Source organism: Bombina bombina, chromosome 2 (assembly GCF_027579735.1).
Source record: "Bombina bombina isolate aBomBom1 chromosome 2, aBomBom1.pri, whole genome shotgun sequence".
Taxonomy (NCBI): domain Eukaryota; kingdom Metazoa; phylum Chordata; class Amphibia; order Anura; family Bombinatoridae; genus Bombina; species Bombina bombina.
Genome location: NC_069500.1, coordinates 895,297,546 through 895,320,625, shown reverse-complemented (window position 1 = coordinate 895,320,625; position 23,080 = coordinate 895,297,546). Strand labels below are relative to the sequence as shown.

Genomic DNA, 23,080 nt, shown 5'->3' with positions numbered 1-23,080 from the left:
ATCTTCGGAGACAAGTCTGAATAGTCCCCATTCCACTGACTGAGCATGAACAGTTGTAATGGTCTTAGATGAATGCGCACAAAAGGAACTATGTCCATTGTCGCTACCATCAAACCTATCACTTCCATGCACTGCGCTATGGAAGGAAGAGGAACGGAATGAAGTATCCGACAAGAGTCTAGAAGTTTTGTTTTTCTGGCTTCTGTCAGAAAAATCCTCATTTCTAAGGAGTCTATTATAGTTCCCAAGAAGGGAACCCTCGTTGACGGAGATAGAGAACTCTTTTCCACGTTCACTTTCCATCCGTGAGATCTGAGAAAGGCCAGGACAATGTCCGTGTGAGCCTTTACTTGAGGAAGGGACGACGCTCGAATCAGAATGTCGTCCCAGTAAGGTACTACAGCAATGCCCCTTGGTCTTAGCACCGCCAGAAGGGACCCTAGTACCTATGAGAAAATCCTAGGAGCAGTGGCTAATCCGAAAGAAAACGCCACAAACTGGAAATGCTTGTCCAGGAATTCAAACCTTAGGAACCGATGATGTTCCTTGTGGATAGGAATATGTAGATACGCATCCTTGAAATCCACCTTGGTCATGAATTGACCTTCCTGGATGGAAGGAAGAAGTGTTCGAATGGTTTCCATCTTGAACGATGGAACCTTGAGAAACTTGTTCAAGATCTTGAGATCTAAGATTGGTCTGAACGTTCCCTCTTTTTTTGGGAACTATGAACAGATTGGAGTAGAACCCCATCCCTTGTTCTCCTAATGGAACAGGATGAATCACTCCCATTTTTAGCAGGTCTTCTACCCAATGTAAGAATGCCTGTCTTCTTAAGTGGTCTGAAGACAACTGAGACCTGTGGAACCTCCCCCTTGGAGGAAGCCCCTTGAACTCCAGAGAATAACCTTGGGAGACTATTTCTAGCGCCCAAGGATCCAGAACATCTCTTGCCCCAGCCTGAGCGAAGAGAGAGAGTCTGCCCCCCACCAGATCCGGTCCCGGATCGGGGGCCCGCATTTCATGCTGTCTTGGTAGCAGTGGCAGGTTTCCTGGCCTGCTTTCCTTTGTTCCAGCCTTGCATAGGTCTCCAGGCTGGATTGGCTTGAGAAGTACTACCTTCCTGCTTAGAGGACGTAGCCCTTGGGGCTGATCCGTTTCTGCGAAAGGGACGAAACTTAGGTTTATTTTTGGTCTTGAAAAGACCTGTCCTGAGGAAGGGCGTGGCCCTTGCCCCCAGTGATATCAGAGATAATCTCTTTCAAGTCAGGGCCAAAGAGTGTTTTCCCCTTGAAAGGAATGTCAAGCAATTTGTTCTTGGAAGACGCATCCGCTGCCCAAGATTTTAACCAAAGCGCTCTGCGCCACAATAGCAAACCCAGAATTTTTTCGCCGCTAACCTAGCCAATTGCAAGGTGGCGTCTAGGGTGAAAGAATTAGCCAATTTAAGAGCACGAATTCTGTCCATAATCTCCTCATAAGAAGAAGAATTACTAATAATCGCCTTTCCTAGCTCATCAAACTAGAAACACGCGGCTGCAGTGACAGGGACAATGCATGCAATTGGTTGTAGAAGGGAACCTTGCAGAACAAACATCTTTAGCAGACCTTCTAATTCTTTATCCATAGGATCTTGGAAAGCACAACTATCTTCTATGGGTATAGTGGCGCGCTTGTGTAGAGTAGAAACCGCCCCCTCGACCTTGGGGACTGTCTGCCATCAGTCCTTTCTGGGGTCGACTATAGGAAAACAATTTTATAAATATGGGGGGAGGTACTAAAGGTATACCGGGCCTGTCCCATTCTTTACTAACAATGTACGCCACCCGCTTGGATATAGGAAAAGCTTCGGGGGGCCCCGGGGCCTCTAAGAACTTTTCCATTTTACATAGTGGTTCTGGAATGACCAGATAATCACAATCATCCAAATTGGATAACACCTCCTTAAGCAGAGCGCGGAGATGTTCCAACTTAAATTTAAAAGTAATCACATCAGGTTCAGCTTGTTGAGAAATGTTTCCTGAATCTGAAATTTCTCCCTCAGACAAAACCTCCCTGGCCCCCTCAGACTGGTGTAGGGGCCCTTCAGAAACCATATCATTAGCGTTCTCATGCTCTACAGAATTTTCTAAAACAGAGCAGTCGCGCTTTCACTGATAAGTGGGCATATTGGCTAAAATGTTTTTGATAGAATTATCCATTACAGCCGTTAAATGTTGCATAGTAAGGAGTATTGGCGCACTAGATGTACTAGGGGCCTCCTGTATGGGCAAGACTGGTGTAGACGAAGGAGGGGATGATGCAGTACCATGCTTACTCCCCTCACTTGAGGAATCATCTTGGGCATCATTTTTACTAAATTTTTTTTATGACATAAAATAAATATAGTTAAATGAGAAGGAACCTTGGTTTCCCCACAGTCAGAACACAATCTATCTGGTAGTTCAGACATGTTAAACAGGCATAAACTTGATAACAAAGCACAAAAAACGTTTTAAAATAAAACCGTTACTGTCACTTTAAATTTTAAACTAAACACACTTTATTACTGCAATTGCGAAAAAGTATGAAGGAATTGTTCAAAATTCACCAAAATTTTACCACAGTGTCTTAAAGCCTTAAAAGTATTGCACACCAAATTTGGAAGCTTTAACCCTTAAAATAACGGAACCGGAGCCGTTTTTATATTTAACCCCTTTACAGTCCCTGGAATCTGCTTTGCTGAGACCCAACCAAGCCCAAAGGGGAATACGATACCAAATGATGCCTTCAGAAAGACTTTTCTATGTATCAGAGCTCCACACACATGCAGCTGCATGCCATGCTGTCCTCAAAAACAAGTGCGCCATACCGGCGCGAAAATGAGGCTCTGACTATGATTAGGGAAAGCCCCTAAAGAATAAGGTGTCAAAAACAGTGCCTGCCGATATAATCATATTAAAATACCCAGAATAAATGATTCCTCAAGGCTAAATATGTGTTAATAATGAATCGATTTAGCCCAGAAAAAGTCTACAGTCTTAATAAGCCCTTGTGAAGCCCTTATTTACTATCTTAATAAACATGGCTTACCGGATCCCATAGGGAAAATGACAGCTTCCAGCATTACATCGTCTTGTTAGAATGTGTCATACCTCAAGCAGTAAGAGACTGCACACTGTTCCCCCAACTGAAGTTAATTGCTCTCAACAGTCCTGTGTGGAACAGCCATGGATTTTAGTTACGGTGCTAAAATCATTTTCCTCATACAAACAGAAATCTTCATCTCTTTTCTGTTTCTGAGTAAATAGTACATACCAGCACTATTTTAAAATAACAAACTCTTGATTGAATAATAAAAACTACAGTTAAACACTAAAAAACTCTAAGCCATCTCCGTGGAGATGTTGCCTGTACAACGGCAAAGAGAATGACTGGGGTAGGCGGAGCCTAGGAGGGATCATGTGACCAGCTTTGCTGGGCTCTTTGCCATTTCCTGTTGGGGAAGAGAATATCCCACAAGTAAGGATGACGCCGTGGACCGGACACACCTATGTTGGAGAAAAAAAAAAAAAAAACATTTAACTAGAATAAAAATATTTCTGACCTAAATGTGGTGAAGGATGGTATTTCAAGGGGGTCACTTTTTTGGAAAATACTTAACTTTAATACAAAATCATTTAAATACCTATATTCACTATGACCTTTAGACGCTGTTTTTTGGAGATGTGACTTTACATATTTACTCTCTGTAAAAGGGATGACATCTTCAAATTGTTTTTTCTTTTCAGCAGTACGCCGCAATTCTTCTCTTTTAGAAATTTCTCCAAGTTTGTTCAATTCCACAGTGGTTTTTCCCTTCAAAGGAGTATCTCTGAAGCTTAACCTACATTTCAAAAAGGTAAAGCAAATGAATATTCAGTTTTATATAAATTAAACAAAAACACATTAAATAAAAAACACTAAGTAACCAAAATTCATGTATCTACAAGATATGGAAAGAATTAAAAGGTACGGACAATTTTTTGATCTCTAGTTTGTGGTTAGTCATCAATGCAAGGAATTCAACATCTGCAAATTCTATATATTGGATCTAAATGTAAACAAATAAGTACAATAGAGGCAGCACCCTGGGAGGGGACCATCCCATAGGGTGGGCTATTGAGCACCATTCCCAGTTGAGTTTCTCTGTTTTTAGTCTCCCTAAGGGTAATGGGGGGAACCAGACATGGACCCCTTGCTCACTGTGCCTAGAGGGACATAACTGCACCTCCACTGACAAGGCCCATATAGGCTAAAAATATGTCTGGGATTAGCAGTACAAATCCTTTTTTCAGATGAGAATTGGCGAGTATTTTGCTGCTGGGCTGTCCTTTCGGATAGGGTCAGACTGATATGTTGCAGGAAAGTATTGCACATAGGCTGCACATAAGGTGGGCTATTGAGCACTAGCTGTTCCCAGTTAAAAGGGACAGTAAACGTAATACTGTACATAGTGCAGAATATCTTAGCGACAGCATGAAAATCACAAAAGATTTGAGATATTTACACTTACCTCGTTTTCCTCTCCAGGTTCTTCTGATCAGGTGTTTTCAAAAGCGGTTCGCGGGCAAATGGTCTAATCACAGCGTGACCAATTGCTCTAATTAACTAAATGTAGCTTGCTTCCGCTTCCAGACCAGAGCGAACCTCTTTTGAAAAGAACGGTTTACTGTACATTTAAGATCCTATTTTTTGAATTTTTAGTCTCCAAATAAGTACACTTATTCCCTTCTACAGCACCATCATAAATACATTTCTACTTCTAGTCATATCATATTTTATATACCTAAAAAAAAATTAAAAAAAATAAAAGCCCAGCAGTGATGTTATTCAAACCTAAGAATTTGCAGTTGCATTCTGTAGATAAAGTAACAGTTGTAATTTAAAGGGACAGTAAACATGCTATATTATAACATATCAGTCAAATCTAAACATGTATAGCCAATCTCCAACCACCACTTGTCTTAGTTGGAGGAGCCTATCCAGGCTTGAGTCGGCCCCAGTGATGTCAGTATAAAGCATTGTTTTGCAAATGTTGTCTGTTAACTCCAATTAGGGAAATATATGTAGTACGGTTAAGATACTCAACTTGTTTACTATTTCTAAATATAGTAGGAGTATGCCTCTAAGGAGGCAAAGACAATATTTTTAATAACTAAAAAAAGTAAAGGAAAAATGATCATCGTTCGCTTGTCAAAATGGTTATCAATACCATTTTGCCTAGCTATGTCAGTTCTTCATTATAGCCACATTTGAAAAAACTACTAGCAATCCCATTAAATAACTCCTCTTTTGAAGAGTCCCGGTGTAATATTTGTAACATAAGTAAGTTTACCTCTTCTTTGTAGGAAGTTTAATAGTGGGACTTGCAGGTTCTTGCACCGCTGAATTATCAAGTATATAAGTCCGTTCTGGAGGTTTTGCTTGAGTGTCAGTTATATTGTCTTTCACTTCTTCTACAAAAAGAATTGCTGCTCCGCTGACCACATCAACATTGTCCTCTTCATCAATATTACTTGCTAAAATAACATCATCTTTACCAGATTTGTGTAACAAAATTAGCTGCTTACTGGTTTTATTACCAACAGATGTACTTGGCAATGCATCCTGAACATCTGCCCTGTGAAGAAGAGCTTTAAAAAAAAAAAAAAGACTTTACTAATAAATCAATTCAAATTAGTTCAATAGAAGCTCTATAATCATTAAATTCTATCAAGCTAAGATAAATATATTGGTAAAGCAAAATAAAAAAATAAACAACTTTCCAAAGTGGTAAAGCATAAATTATATTTTGTTTGCTTTCTATTTTTGTTTGTTTTTATTGATTTTCATAAAGCATACAAAAACACATATCTGCATTATCAGAAATAACAACATGATGGTGGTATAAAATTATACTACTAATCGAGTACTCAAGTCATGCAATACATACGACATGATAGTGAACATATCAGCTAAAGTTGAATTCCAATGGCGTTTAACTTCAAAGTTATCTTACAATTATTATTTATCTTTTTGGCTGCAAGAATTCTATATGTAAAAATTCCAACCTGGGAGCAATGATGAAAAAAAGAAGTAAAGACAATAAGAGATAAACAACGGGGATGGAAAGAGGGGTCTAAGACACATATTTTGCTGTAACAAGATATGTGTGTGAAAGTTTAACCTCAGATTTGGGACAATTATAAGCAAATAAAGAGCAATTTACTATATTCAGCATTGTTGGTGTCTGTATTGCTCCCAATATAATTTAACACTTATGAAGAAATAATTTTTAGTATTTTTGTATTAACAATACCCTTTAACAGCGCATGTCGTACAGGATACGTCGCACACAACCTGGTCTTTAAAGACCAGCGACGTACCCTGTACAACATTAGGGGTTTAAAGCGGCTGGAAGCGATCCTGCTCGCTTCCAGTCGCTTTCCGGTTATTGCAGTGATGCCTCGATATCGAGGGATCCTGCAATAATAACCCTTTGCCATCCGATTTTATTTTAGTACTGGCAGACTTTCTGCCAGTTCTTAAGATGGCGGGGACAATTGTGGGGTGGGGGAGGGAAGAGAGCTGTTTGGGAGGGATCAGGGGGCGTGATGTGTCAGGTGGGAGGCTGATCTCTACATTAAAGCTAAAATTAACCCTACAAGCTACTTAATGAACCCCTTCACTGCTAGACATAATTCACGTGTGATGCGCAGCGGTATTTAGTGGCCTTCTAATTACCAGAAAGCAACACCAAAGCCATATATGTCTGCTATTTCTGAACAAAGGGGATCCCAGAGAAGCATTTACAACCATTTGTGCCATAATTGCACAAGCGGTTTGTAAATAATTTCAGTGAGAAACCTAAAGTTTGTGAAAAAAATGGTGAAAAAGTGAACGTTTTTTTTTATTTGATCGCATTTGGCGGGGAAATGGTGGCATGAAATATACCAAAATGGGCCTAGATCAATACTTTGGGCTGTCTACTACACTAAAGCTAAAATTAACCCTACAAGCTCCCTAATGAACCCCTTCACTGCTGGGCATAATACACGTGTGGTGCGCAGCTGCATTTAGTGGCCTTCTAAATACCAAGAAACAACGCCAAAGCCATATATGTCTGCTATTTCTGAACAAAGTGGATCCCAGAGAAGCGTTTACAACCATTTATGCCATAATTGCACAAGTTGTTTGCAAATAATTTCAGTGAGAAACCTAAAGTTTGTGAAAAAAAAATGTGAAAAAAGTGAACAATTTTTTTTATTTGATCTCATTTGGCAGTGAAATGGTGGCATAAAATATACCAAAATGGGCCTAGATCAATACTTTGGGATGTCTTCTAAAAAAAAATATATACATGTCAAGGGATATTCAGGGATTCCTGAAAGATATCAGTGTCCCAATGTAACTAGCGCTAATTTTGAAAAAAAGTGATTTGGAAATACAAAAGTGCTACTTGTACTTATTGCCCTATAACTTGCAAAAAAAGCAAAGAACATGTAAACATTGGGTATTTTTAAACTCAAGACAAAATTTAGAAACTATTTAGCATGGGTGTTTTTTGGTGGTTGTAGATGTGTAACAGATTTTGGGGGTCATAGTTAGAAAAAGTGTGTTTTTTTCCATTTTTTCCTCATATTTTAAAAAAAAAATGTATAGAAATTATAAGATATGATGAAAAACACAATTTATGCTTACCTGATAAATTTATTTCTCTTGTGGTGTATCCAGTCCACGGATCATCCATTAATTGTGGGATATTCTCATTCCCAACAGGAAGTTGCAAGAGGACACCCACAGCAGAGCAGTTACATAGCTCCTCCCCTAACTGCCATATCCAGTCATTCGACCGAAAACAAGCCGAGAAAGGAGAAACCATAGGGTGCAGTGGTGACTGTAGTTTAAATTTAAAAATCACCTGCCTTAAAATGACAGGGCGGGCCGTGGACTGGATACACCACAAGAGAAATAAATTTATCAGGTAAGCATAAATTGTGTTTTCTCTTGTAAGGTGTATCCAGTCCACGGATCATACATTACTTGTGGGATACCAATACCAAAGCTAAAGTACACGGATGAAGGGAGGGACAAGGCAGGTACTTAAACGGAAGGTACCACTGCCTGCAAAACCTTTGTCCCAAAAATAGCCTCCGAAGAAGCAAAAGTATCAAATTTGTAGAATTTTGAAGCGAAGACCAAGTCGCCGCCTTGCTAATCTGTTCAACAGAAGCCTCATTTTTAAAGGCCCATGTGGAAGCCACAGCTCTAGTAGAATGAGCTGTAATCCTTTCTGGAGGCTGCTGGCCAGCAGTCTCATAGGCTAAGCGGATTATGCTTTTTAGCCAAAAAGAAAGAGAGGTTGCCGAAGCCTTTTGACCTCTCCTCTGTCCAGAGTAGACAACAAACAAAGTAGATGTTTGACGAAAATCTTTAGTAGCTTGTAAGTAAAACTTTAAAGCTCGAACTACGTCCAGATTGTGTAATAGACGTTCCTTCTTTAAAGAAGGATTAGGACACGAGGATGGAACAACAATCTCTTGATTGATATTCTTGTTAGATACCACCTTAGGTAAAAACCCAGGTTTGGTACGCAGAACTACCTTATCCGTATGGAAAATCAGATAAGGAGAATCACATTGTAAGGCAGATAATTCGGAGACTCTACGAGCCGAGGAAATAGCTACCAAAAAAAGAACTTTCCAAGATAAAAGTTTGATATCTATGGAATGAAGGGGTTCAAACAGAACTCCTTGAAGAACCTTAAGAACCAAATTTAAGCTCCATGGCGGAGCAACAGGTTTAAACACAGGCTTGATTCTAACTAAAGCCTGACAAAATGCCTGAACGTCTGGAACATCTGCCAGACGCTTGTGCAAAAGAATAGACAGAGCAGAAATCTGTCCCTTTAAGGAACTAGCTGACAATCCTTTTTCCAAACCTTTTTGGAGAGAGGATAATATACTGGGAATCCTGACCTTACTCCATGAGTAACCCTTGGATTCACACCAATAAAGATATTTACGCCATATCTTATGGTAAATTTTCCTGGTGACAGGCTTTCGTGCCTGTATTAAGGTATCAATGACTGACTCGGAGAAGCCACGCTTTGATAAAATCAAGCGTTCAATCTCCAGGCAGTCAGTCTCAGAGAAATTAGATTTGGATGGTTGAAAGGACCCTGAATTAGAAGGTCCTGTCTCAGGGGCAGAGTCCATGGTGGAAAGGACGACATGTCCACCAGATCTGCATACCAGGTCCTGCGTGGTCACGCAGGCGCCATTAAAATCACTAATGCTCTCTCCTGCTTGATCTTGGCAATCAGACGAGGGAGCAGAGGAAAACGGTGGAAGCTTGACGTTCTGGCGAGACGCCATGAGATCCAGTTCTGGTTTGCCCCAACGATGAATCAATTGTGCAAACACCTCCGGATGGAGTTCCCACTCCCCCGGATGAAAAGTCTGACAACTTAGAAAATCCGCCTCCCAGTTCTCTACACCTGGGATTTGGATAGCTGATAGGTGGCAAAAGTGAATCTCTGCCCAGCGAATTATTTTTGAAACTTCTAACATCGCTAGGGAACTTCTTGTTCCCCCTTGATGGTTGATGTAAGCCACAGTCGTGATGCTGTCCGACTGAAATCTGATGTACCTCAGAGTTGCTAACTGAGGCCAAGCCTGAAGAGCATTAAATATCGCTCTCTGTTCCAAAATATTTATTGGAAGGAGTGTCTCCTCCTGAGTTACTCGATCCCAGAGCCTTCATGGAGTTCCAGACTGCACCCCAACCTAAAAGGCTGGCATCTGTTGTTACAATTGTCCAATCTGGCCTGCGAATGGTCATACCTTTGGACAGATGGACCCGAGATAGCCACCAGAGAAGAGAATCCCTGGTCTCTTGGTCCAGATTTAGCAGAGGGGACAAACCTGTGTAATCCCCGTTCCACTGACCGAGCATGCATAGTTGCAGCTGTCTGAGATGTAAGCGTGTAAACGGCACTATGTCCATTGCCGCTACCATTAAGCCGATTACTTCCATGCACTGAGCCACCGAAGGGCGCGGAATGGAATGAAGAACACGGCAGGAATTTAGAAGCTTTGATAACCTGGACTCCGTCAGGTAAATTTTCATTTCTACAGAATCTATCAGAGTCCCTAGGAAGGAAACTCTTGTGAGTGGGGATAGAGAACTCTTTTCCTCGTTCACTTTCCACCCATGCGACCTCAGAAATGCCAGTACTACGTCCGTATGAGACTTGGCAATTTGGAAGTTTGACGTCTGTATCCGGATGTCGTCAAAATAAGGGGCCACTGCTATGCCCCGCGGCCTTAGGACCGCCAGAAGCGATTCTTGGGGCTGTAGCTAATCCAAAAGGAAGAGCTACAAACTGGTAATGCCCGTCTAGAAAGGCAAACCTGAGAAACCGATGATGATCTTTGTGTATCGCAATGTGAAGATAAGCGTCCTTTAAATCCACTGTAGTCATATATTGACCCTCCTGGATCATAGGTAGGATGGTACGAAGTTTCCATTTTGAATGATGGAACTCTGAGGAATTTGTTTAAGATCTTTAGATCCAAAATTGGTCTGAAGGTTCCCTCTTTTTTGGGAACCACAAACAGAGTTGAGTAAAAACCCTGTCCCTGTTCCACCTTTGGAACTGGATGGATCACTCCCATAACTAGGAGGTCTCGTACACAGTGTAAGAATGCCTCTCTCTTTATCTGGTTTGCAGATAATTGTGAAAGGTGAAATCTCCCTTTTGGGGGAGAAGCTTTGAAGTCCAGAAGATATCCCTGGGATATAATTTCCAACGCCCAGGGATCCTGGACATCTCTTGCCCACACCTGGGCGAAGAGTGAAAGTCTGCCCCCTACTAGATCCGTTACCGGATAGGGGGCCGTTCCTTCATGCTGTCTTAGAGGCAGCAGCAGGCTTTTTGGCCTGCTTACCTTTGTTCCAGGTCTGGTTTGGTCTCCAGACCGTCTTGGACTGAGCAAAAGTTCCCTCTTGTTTTGCATTAGAGGAAGTTGATACCGCACCTGCCTTGAAGTTTCGAAAGACACGAAAATTAGACTGTTTGGCCCTTGATTTGGACCTGTCCTGAGGAAGGGCATGACCTTTTCCTCCAGTGATATCAGCATTGAAGGGAATGTTAAGCAGCTTAGATTTTGAAGTCACGTCAGCTGACCATGAAGTAAGCCATAGCGCCCTACGCGCCTGTATAGCAAAACCAGAATTCTTAGCCGTTAGTTTAGTCAAATGAACAATGGCATCAGAAACAAAAGAATTGGCTAGCTTAAGTGCTCTAAGCTTGCCAAGTATATCATCCAATGGAGTCACTACCTGTAAAGCCTCTTCCAGAGACTCAAACCAGAACGCCGCAGCAGCAGTGACAGGAGCAATGCATGCAAGGGGCTGTAGGATAAAACCTTGTTGAATAAACATTTTCTTAAGGTAACCTAATTTTTTATCCATTGGATCTAAAAAAGCACAACTGTCCTCGACAGGGATAGTAGTACGCTTTGCTAGAGTAGAAACTGCTCCCTCCACCTTAGGGACTGTCTGCCATAAGTCCCGTGTGGTGGCGTCTATTGGAAACATTTTTCTAAAAATAGGAGGGGGAGAGAACGGCACACCTGGTCTATCCCATTCCTTATTAATAATTCCTGTAAACCTTTTAGGTATTGGAAAAACATCAGTACACACCGGCACTGCATAGTATTTATCCAGTCTACACAATTTCTCTGGCACTGCAATTGTATCACAGTCATTCAGAGCAGCTAAAACCTCCCTGAGCAACACGCGGAGGTGTTCAAGCTTAAATTTAAATGTAGAAATATCAGAATCAGGTTGCATCATCTTTCCTGAGTCAGAAACATCACCCACAGACTGAAGTTCTCCTTCCCTAGCTTCTGCATATTGTGAGGCAGTATCAGACATGGTTCTTAAAGCGTCAGTATGCTCTGCATTTCGTCTAACCCCAGAGCTATCTCGCTTACCTCTAAATTCAGGTAGTCTGGCTAATACCGCTGACAGTGTATTATCCATGACTGCCGCCATGTCTTGTAAAGTAATCACTATGGGCGCCCTAGATGTACTTGGCGCCATTTGAGCGTGAGTCCCTTGAGCGTGAGTCAAAGGATCTGACACGTGGGGAGAGTTAGTCGGCATAACTTCCACCTCATCAGATTCCTCTAGTGATAAATTTTTTAAAGACAGAATATGATCTTTATTGCTTAAAGTGAAATCAGTACATTTGGTACACATTCTAAGAGGGGGTTCCACCATGGCTTTTAAACATAATGAACAAGGAGTTTCCTCTATGTCAGACATGTTTGTACAGACTAGCAATGAGACTAGCAAGCTTGGAAAACACTTTAAATCAAGTTAACAAGCAAATATAAAAAACGGTACTGTGCCTTTAAGAGAAACAAATTTTGTCAAAATTTGAAAAACAGTGAAAAAAGGCAGTAAATCAAACAAAATTTTTACAGTGTATGTAATAAGCTAAACGAGCATTGCACCCACTTGCAAATGGATGATTAACCCTTTAGTTCAAAAACGGATCAAAAAAATGATATAGACGTTTTTTAACAGTCACAACAAATTGCCACAGCTCAGCTGTGGCCCTACCTTCCCCAATAAACGACTTTGGAAGCCTTTGAGCCCTTTAGAGATGTCCTATAGCATTCAGGGGACTCCTGAGGGAAGCTGGATGTAATTTTAACTGCGCAAAAAAAGCGCTAAAATAGGCCCCTCCCACTCATACTACAACAGTGGAAAGCCTCAGGAAACTGTTTCTAGGCAAAATTTAAGCCAGCCATGTGGAAAAAACTAGGCCCCAATAAAGTTTTATCACCAAAGCATATATAAAAACGATTAAACATGCCAGCAAACGTTTTATATTGCAATATTATAAGGGTATTACCCCTGAAAGTAAGCATGATACCAGTCGCTATTAAATCACTGTATTCAGGCTTAACTTACATTAATCCGGTATCAGCAGCATTTTCTAGCATTTCCATTTCTAGAAAAAAATGTAACTGCACATACCTCATAGCAGAGTAACCTGCACGCCATTCTCCCGCTGAAGTTACCTCTCTCCTCAGACATATGTGAGAACAGCAATGGATCTTAGTTACAACCTGCTAAGATCATAGAAAACTCAGGCAGATTCTTCTTCTATTTACTGCCTGGGCTAAAATAGTACAACTCCGGTACCATTTAAAAATAACAAACTTTTGATTGAAGAAAAAAAAAACTAACTATTTTTCACCACTCTCTCTTACTACCTCCATGCTTGTTGAGAGTTGCAAAAGAATGACTGGATATGGCAGTTAGGGGAGGAGCTATGTAACAGCTCTGCTGTGGGTGTCCTCTTGCAACTTCCTGTTGGAAATGAGAATATCCCACAAGTAATGGATGATCCGTGGACTGGATACACCTTACAAGAGAAATAATGGTATCTTTAGAAAGTCCATTTAATGGCGAGAAAAATGTTATATAATATGTGTGGGTACAGTAAATGAGTAAGAGGAAAATTACAGCTAAACACAAACACCGCAGAAATGTAAAAATAGCCTTGTCCTTAAAGGGACACTCAGGTTTTATTAAATGTTCATGATTCAGATACAGCATGTCATTTTTTTTTAAATTTCATTTTTATTATATTTCAACATGTTTATACATTTTTAAGCAGTTTTCATGAAACAGAGAAGGTTACATAAACAATGAAAAAAAACAACCAAACAACCGTGAGGATTCAATAACTCTAACAATCATTCATCTCTAGAGTTTCCTATTGAATTATATTATTTCTATAATTCCTTAAACAAAAAACAATAACAAAGGAGAGGGGAAGGGGAAAAAAGAAAAAAAAAAATTTAACAGGGAAAAACAGCACTATTTCCCTTATATACTTTATGCGTACAGTCAACAAATCAAACCAATCTATTGTTTATGCTTTTTATAACCAATAATACTCCTAAATTTCCTCCAAGTTAATTAAGAATTAGTATGCTCAAGATAATTTTTCTTAGTTGATCAACCTCAGTTCAATTTTATATTATTATTATTGCAGTCCAGACTCATATCTGTTACTTCTCAATACTTCCACCAAGAGAGAGAGAGAGGGAGAAAAAAAAAAAAAAAAAAAAAGGGGGGAGAAAAAAAAAAGAGGGGGAGAGGGGGGAAAGGGAATTTCCACATTCGTCCCCCCCCCCCCAAAACCTTTGATTCTTATCCATTTACCATAACCCCAGTTGTACTAGCTCTGTGTTTTGGAAGGGAAATACAATATAGTCTATCTCTATGGCCGGGAGGGATTTAATAAATGGTGCCCATTTACTAAAAAAAATTCTGATGTCAGAATCATTATTAATATCCATGTCACGTTGTTCTAATATGCATTGTTTTTTGAGGAAATTTTTTACTTCCACCACACTAGGGATTTCTCTCGTCTTCCATTTTTTAAATATTAAGTACCTAGCTGCCATTATAGAGACACTTATTATTTTTTCATTTGATTGTTGTTCTATCTGATTATCACAGCAAAATATAATTAAGCTTGCCGATATCTCCAGGGGGGAGATCCTGAGAGTAGTATTGATCCAGAATTCTAATTTTCGCCAAAATTGCCTAATCAGGGGACAGTTAAATATCATATGTAAGAGATCTGCCGCAATTAAGGAGCACTTAGGACATTTAAAAAAATTCATGTTCTGGAGCTTATAGCCTTTTTCCGGAGTATAGTGAAATTTATGTAATAACTTAAGATGAACCTCTCTCCATGTTGCTGAAAGAGTAGCCATTGCCACTTTATGAATAGATTTTTGTATAAATTTATGGTCAATATAATCCTGGGCCAAAATTAGTCTCCAATCTTGAGCAATTTTCTCTAAAGTATGACTTGCTCTGTTTGCTCCTAAGAGGTAGTAGCAATAAGAGATGGACATACGTCCCTTCTTAACTAACGTGAGCCAATCCTCTAGATCTCCCAAATCCCATTGCCACTCTCCCTCCCTCGTTAGCTCTAATGCATAGTGCCTTACTTGCAAAAACGCAAAGAACTCCTTATTAGAGAGGTTGAAGCTATTTTTAATTTCGTCAAAAGTTCTAACACATTTTTTATCCTTATCAATGAATTGGATCATTGTGTTCAGTCCCACCATTTGCCATTTCTTAAAAATTGCAGAATCCAGTCCTGCTTGAAATAATGGGTTACCCAGAACAGGGAGATATTTTGAAACCTTGCAGTTGATAGAAAGAAGCTTCCCTATCTTCCACCAGGCCTTTAGAGGATTAAAAATCATTGTGTTCTCCTTAATTTTAGATGGCAAACCTTTTAAGTCACAATGCAGCAGTGCACATGGAAGGTATGGGTCACAAACACTATCCTCCAATGCATTGTTTAAAACGTAGTTATTACAGAAGATCCAATCTGCTGCAATTCGTGCTAAGAAAGCAAAATTGTAAAGCCGTATATCAGGTAATGCAAAACCAGCAAATATTTTAGCATGTGTTAGTTTGCTCAGTGCTATCCTGGGTTTTCTCTTCTGCCAGATAAGCTTCTGAGCCAACTGTTTAGCCCTCGAATATCCCTATCATAAAGTATTAATGCTGTGTTCTGTAATACATATAATAGTTTGGGGAGAAGAACCATTTTAAACAAGGCTATCCGTCCTGAAATAGAAAGAGGTAGATTTTCCCAGAGTCTAAGTTTATTTTTAATTGTGGTCATAATTGGAGAAATATTAAAATTATATAGATCCCGTGGATTAGTAGGTATTACTATGCCTAAATACTTAAATGACTCATTAACTATTCTAAAAGGACTATTCACCAAGGAGTCTTTATTTTTTCTAAGCCAGTACAGCTCTGATTTCATCACGTTTATTTTATAACCAGAGAATAGTCCAAATTGGTTAGTGATTCCCAGCAGCTTAGGTATACTAACCCTAGTGTTTGACAGATAGACAAGGATGTCATCTGCGTATAGGGCTAGTTTAATCTCCTGTCTACCTATCGCCACCCCTTCCAGCTGTGACCTAATCCTGATGGCTAATGGTTCAATACATAGGTTAAAAAGGAGAGGAGAGAGGGGGCAACCCTGCCTAGTTCCTCTGTTAAGCACAATTTGTGAAGAGACAGTGTTTTCACAATTAAGCTTGTTAAAGGAGAGTTATACAGATTCATAACGAATTTGAGGAAGTTTCCTCTAAACCCAAACCGTCCCAATGAAGTAAAAAGATGGTCATGTTGTATCGAATCGAATGCCTTCTCAGCATCGATTGACACAATGGCAAGGTCAGAAGTTTGTTCCCCCTCTCCCCTCTCCTTCCTCCCCATGTTATAAAAAATATTCTGTTACCACTAAAACCTCTCTGATTTTTGCTGAAGAATTCCGTGAATTTAGAAAACCTGCTTGGTCTTTATTTATAATATTCGGTAATATCTTTTGTAGCCTTTTAGCCAAGATTGACATGAAAACCTTATAGTCGACGTTTAATAAGGCTATTGGTCTGTAAGATTCCCTTTGAACTGGATCCTTTCCACTTTTAGGAATAAGTGTTGTGAAGGAGGCAGAAAAAGCTTTCGGCACCAATTCTCCTTTAATATACATAGCATTATATACATTACTAAGATGAGGCGCGATTTCTGAGGAAAGGATCTTATAGAATTCGCTTGGTAACCCATCCGGGCCTGCAGCTTTATTGATAGCGGATTCAGAGATCACCTTCTCTATTTCTTCTACTCTTATCGGGGCATTAAGAGTCTCTATTAATTCTACAGATATCTTGGGACAACTAATTTTACTCCAGAACTCCTCTGCCTGTGTTAAATCATATATTTTAGAGGCATATATATCTTGATAATATTTAACCAGTTCCTTATGTATCTCTGTGTTCTCCGTAAGGAGCTTCCCATCTACAAGAAGTTTTTCAATAAGTGATGGCTTTTTCTCATTTTTGACCAAATTAGCAAGTAATTTACCAGATTTGTTTCCATATCTGTATAGTTTAGATTGTAATTTTAACTCTGACTGAGTTTCTCTATAGATAGAAAAAGTGTCTTTATCGTTTTTCGCCCGAAGATAACTTGCCCAGTTAACCGAATTTCTTGTCAAGAGGAGACGATTATATGAGTTAATTACTACATTATTTAGCTCTCTTTCTCTTGATCTTAATTTTTTATTTATCATTGCATTATAGGCAAAGATTTCACCCCTCATAACTGCTTTGGCTGCCTCCCAAAAAATCAGGGGGCGGTCCCAATATTCTCTGTTGCACTGAATATAATCTTCAAATTTAATCTTCAGCTGAACTTTGAATTTTGTATCTGATGCTAGGAAGGAGGGAAAGTGGAAAAGCGAAGAGCCTGTTCTAGGGCCTGTCAGTTGGAAATTCAGGGAGATTGGTCCATGATCAGAGAGAAAGATAGGTAATATCTTTGCTCTTATTTTGGCTGTGCACAGCCTTTCGTCAATAAGGAAAAGATCTATTCTTGACATAGTCTTATGTGCTTTGGAAAGGCACGTGAATTCCCTAACGTCAGGATTCTGAATCCTCCATATGTCTCTAATGTTCAAGTTTTGCCTGATTTTAGTCAGCAGTTTAGATTCTAGATTATCTTTCTTATTCTTTTTAAATTTCTCTTTCTCCCTTAACCTGTCCAAAGGACAATGGGGGGCCATATTAAAGTCCCCTCCGAGAATTAAATATCCTTCCCTGAAAGATAGAATCTTGGCTTGTAGTTGATTCCAGAATTCTGAATCAATAGTATTAGGTGCATAAATATTACAGAGTGAAAAAATTGTCTTGTCAATTTTAATCTTTAAAAAGATATATCTCCCCTCTGGATCAGGTAAAATCTGGAGAGTGTCTGCTTTAAGCCTTTTCCCCATCAATATGGCCACCCCCCTTCTCCGACCTGTGCCTGATGAGGCATAGATTTCTTTTACCCATCCTTGTTTAAGTTTCAGAGTTTCCTCCAGGGTTAGATGTGTTTCCTGTAAGAAAACTATGTCAGACTCGAGCCGTCTTACATGGGTTAAAATCGTTTTCCTTTTAATGGGTGTTGATATCCCCCCCACATTCCAGGAAACTACCTTAAAGTTAGCCACTTGGTTAGTCATTCACCTGAGGAGGGGGGGGGGGAGCGAAAAAGGAGGGGAAAAAGGGGCACAGAAGTTAAAAAATAAAATATCAAAAGGGGAGAAGAGAGAGGGAGAAAAAAAAAAGAGAGAAAAAAAAAAGAGAGAAAAAAAAAAAAAAAGTTGGAGGGAGAAGGGGAGAGAACAGACAAAAAGAAAATCTGTCCATTCTAGCCACATTTTTGTCTATATTTGCTACCTTATCCATGATAACTTTTACTACTCCTGACTATTCAGTTGCTGCAACAGTTTTTCTGCCTCGTGTGAATTATCAAATAAATAAGTTTTACCTTTTGCATAAATGTTTAGTTTGGAAGGATATATAATTAAGGCCTGATAGCCTTGATGGATAAATTTTGTACAAATTGGAGCCAAATTCCTTCTCTTAGTGGCCGTTTCAACTGAATAATCCTGGAATAGAAGAATTCTATTTTCCTTATAGGTTATGGGCTGGTTTTTCCGAAAATACTGAAGTATTGTGACCTTATCTTGAAAGTTAAGTAACTTCGCTATAATAGGTCTGGGCCTGCTATCTTCCTGCCTGTCCATTATTCGTCTCCCTATTCTATGTATCCTCTCAACTACTATTTGAGGATGATTGGGAGAAATTTTTTTTTTTTTTTTTTTTTAAATCAAAGTTTTTTTATTGAGGAATTTAGTCATACATAGATAACAATAAAACATCACACATGTCTTCACACAAACACTACATTCTGAAGTGGATATAACAAATACCAGCATAGAACTTAGAAACAGATATGAAATGTGTATTTTAGATCATGGGAGCCAGCAATAGAACATACATGTCATCTCTAGGTTATACCATTGCTTAAAGATATGAATACCATGTGTGATAATGATACCTCAGTTTTTTCTTTTTTAAACATATATAATGATTGCAGAGTGGTATCTCATTGTCCCTATTCACTACCTATTAGGATGATGCGTGCAATAAAACAACTCAGTATTCTGACGCACAATTTTAGATGAGAGATACATTTCCTTACCCAAAGAATATCATACTCATTTGATAGTACCACATATAGATAAACAATATTCGGAATCATATGATTTTAGTTAGTGAGGGGAGGAGCTATAATAGAGCTTAACTAACACTGGGAGTTTCACTAAGTGTCTAGATACATATAAAAAAAACTAATATTTGGTAAAGAATACTAGGGGACAAACTTATTTCAATTAAAACATAGTAAAAATTAATGGTCTAAGTTTCCTCAAAGCATACTAAAACATGAGATAATGTTTTGCCCAAATGTGATTGATATAGTATTCCGGCTATCAAGCCCTGAACCTAAACACCACAATCCATTTTCTTAATCAGCAATAAGTCAGCTAGTGTGTCCAGAGCAACATGAGTGTACCTAAAGTAAGTATAAGTAACAGGCTATATGGTAAGGTACACAATTTATAATCCATGAGGTTAGTGAGATGTCTCTAATATATGTCCTTACTTTACAATGATTTCTGATCCCTGATATTAGACAGGAAGAGAGCCTAGTATCCTCCTGTCATAGGACATAATAGGCTGCTATAATAAAAAAAACATAGTTTTTCTGGAATAACCAAGAGCATTACTGCTATACTGAACTGTAGAACGTGTAAGGGTATTCGGCATTCTTCTAGAGAGGAGGCATACTTAATAGACAATAAATCACTCTGACCACTACTGAAAAGAAACAGGGAAAAAAACAAAGCGTAGACTACTAACACATTAACTCTCTATAATTGTAAGTCCCGAAATTAACACATTAAACTTCATAGAGGGATGTAAATTAAGCGAGGCATATGCTTTATTACATCAACAACTTAGGATACACAGCTCTATCCGATCCCATATCGGCAATTACTCCAGCGATCTCCATTATAAGTGTCCAAAACTTCTCTGGGGGAATGAGGGACCAAATGATCCGTATGAGATGTGGACCTAGCAATAGGATTGTCAATCCGGAACAGTACTTCTGGTAAGGTGGAGAACTGGGTTTGGGATATTTCTCTGACAAACAACTCCCCTTTACAGCTGCTCCGCTGCATGTCGCAAGCCGGGTCTCCCACTGAAGGTAAGCTCCCAGCGCAGTCCCACCATCTTGCTGCCTGAATAATTGCAGACCCCTCCTCACCGCAAAGGGGATCGGCCGCATCCCACTCTAACGGATCCGAGGGTAATGGCGCACACCTTGGGCCGCACCCCCCATGCGGCGCTAGTGTAGGCTGCTCTGTGCTCCGGATAACAGTGTACCTGTACTCCTGGTCAAGATCATTCAGCGCCATCCTCTGGGTTATGGTCGGTCTCGTATCCATAGATTGTAAGTTCCGTACTGTACTTGCAGCTGCCTCAAGATCTCCAGAAAGCTTCAGCAGCGAGCCCCGTGGGCTCATGGCTTCCCTGCATATATTATGGAGATCTGTAAATCTGTGATCCATAAGATGTCCCAAGGCTTCCAGTTTGGCTCTTAAAATGTCACAAATGTCCTCCATAATCAAAACCTTAATGAAGATTCCTGTGCAAAAAATAAGTTATAGTAGGTAAATACTACTCTGCTCGGATATCCAGTATATCCAAGGGGGGAGATGGTGCCGCGGCCTATAGTCCCCAACGGTGTAGCTTGAATCTGGAAGGTGAAAGCTGTAATATAATGATATTGTTCAGCTCTGTGCTTTCTCCTATGCTGAATTATGAATTTACAAAACTGGTTTCTAAGTTTGGTAGGTGAAAAATAATGTGTTGATAAATTCATTTGAAGAGCTTCACAAAGTTGCTGCTGATCATGGCTGCGATTAGGCCACGCCCCCCGATTGGGAGAAATTTTGAGTAGCTGAGCTAACACCTCAGGAATAAATTTACTTAAATCTTCCGTTTGACCCCCTTCAGGTACCCCAATGATACGAATATTATTTCGCCTAGAGCGATTTTCCAGGTCTTTAATTTTGTTCTGCATTTTAGCAATGATTATGTTGTTAGATTCAAGATTAGACCCTTGAACTGAAACAAGATCCTCCAGGTCAGATACTCTCTGTTCGACTTCGTCTAATCTATTTGAAAATAGTTTTATCTCCTGTCTAAGTAAATTTAAATCCTGTTTAATCTCAGACCTTAAAGCATCAAATTTAGGGGTTAGTGCCTCAGAGATACTAGCTACTAAAGCCTGTATATTAGTCAATTCATTTATAGGCAGGGTAGAAGCTGCAGAGATAGGTAATTCAGAGGATACTTCAGCAGTGACCTTTGTCCTCCTGTCTCTCTGCTTGGTTGCCATGACTGGTGAAGGAGTCCGGGAGTGTGAGTGAAGGAATTTATCCATGTGCCGTAGAATCTTGTGATTAAATCAATAGGCCTTGTTAGGGAGAGTTCTCCAAGTGCATCAATAGGGGGAAGGGAAATGAGGGCAAGGGGTGAGGGGACAATGTGCAAGGGTGTGAAGGGGAGGGTTGTATATCTCTCTTTTTTTTAGATAGCACTAAGTGAATAACGGTAGGAGGGAGAGCCACTAAGTAAAGACAGTTGATTACTCTATAGTGTTGCCTGATGGCGTTAATTCAATTGGTTATAACAGTAACCTCAGGCCTAAATATCCTTAATATAAGGTGGCAACGTCAAAAACTCACAACTTCTACCTCTATATTCAGTGAAGCTTATTAACTTATAGATAAATATATAGTATTTCTAGATGCTAGAGAAATAAGTGATTAGGATTATCACAAGGTCACTTCTGCAGGGATTAATGTCACTCTCAAAGTCTTTTTATGTTTTTCAGTATAATACAATGCTTAAAACAACATGGTAATATGTTAATGCCAGTTATTACTTTCTGCTGGTGTTACCTTCTTAGCTCAATACCTTAGTAATAGTTAACAAGCACAAAAAGCTAAGGCCCATAGAACAGAGGAAGTAGATAATCAGACAGAACTTAATGTTTCCTTTTCCTTAGAAAGTTTAAAGTGGCTTGATTTATCAATTATGGGAACACCAGCACACCAAGCCAAATACAGAGCTTCTTTTACCTTTTCCCTCTCTTATTATTCTATCCTCTATAAATGTATGTAGAAAATTTAATATTAAACTTCACAATTTGATAATCACTCTTCTCTGTTTACCACCCTATTTTGTCCAGGCTTAAGAAACAACAACACAGAAACAAAACAGCCCTAAAAAACTATATAGAAAAAATCATAATAGATAATAATTACTGAAAATAATATCTCTATTAGTTTAGATACTGTGGGGAAGGCAGTTATTTTTCAGTAACTTTTTCAGTGACTTGAAAAAGATTTTTCTTTTTCTTCACCTTCCCCTATGCTAGGTAAGGGAAAAGGATCAGACCAATAATCATTACTAAGTCAATCACAAAGCAATTAGAAAAAAATAATTAGATCCAGTAGTTTTGTCCTTCTCAGGATGTAAGGGGGGATTTTAATATGCAGGTCCCTTCCAGTAGAGAGAAAACATTTATACACAGCATGGTGCCCAGGACCAATTTTTCTCTTTATCCTACTTTGTTTCCCTTTCTTTCCACACAAAGTTTCAGTTTAATCAGCAGCATGTACAGCTTAACTTCTTTATTTGCAGTCCAAACTTTTAATCTCCTCTCCTCCCCCACTCCCCTCACCAGGCAGCTGTTCAGACTTGAGTTTGTGACTCTGCTTTAGTGCTAAAGTGCCTATTTCAAGCCGCTCAGTCAAATTTACCAACCAAAAAAAAAGATTTTTATTTTTTCTTCTTTCTCCAATACTTATGTCCCTTTTTAAAGCTGTTTACATGCAGGCATTTTTTTAAAAAACAAAGTCAGAGGTGCTCCTCTGTGTCACTCACCCTCCTATAGCACAGCGTTATCCCAGCACTTCAGGAGCCCAAGAACAGAAATCCTCAGTGAGTCTCCCTCCTTCCTCGCAGCACCGGTGGGGAAGGAGAAC

General features: G+C 39.4%; 1 protein-coding gene across 1 annotated transcript in view; it reads right to left on the bottom strand.

Moving 5' to 3' along the window:
• CENPC (centromere protein C) overlaps positions 1-23,080 on the bottom strand; it is a 375,071-nt gene that overhangs the window by 207,788 nt on the left and 144,203 nt on the right. The window contains exons 8-9 of the mRNA XM_053703270.1: positions 5,357-5,654; positions 3,668-3,865 (exon numbers count right to left, since the gene is read on the bottom strand). Of these exons, the coding sequence (XP_053559245.1) occupies positions 3,668-3,865; positions 5,357-5,654 (496 nt within the window). The remainder of the gene's footprint in view (positions 1-3,667; positions 3,866-5,356; positions 5,655-23,080) is intronic.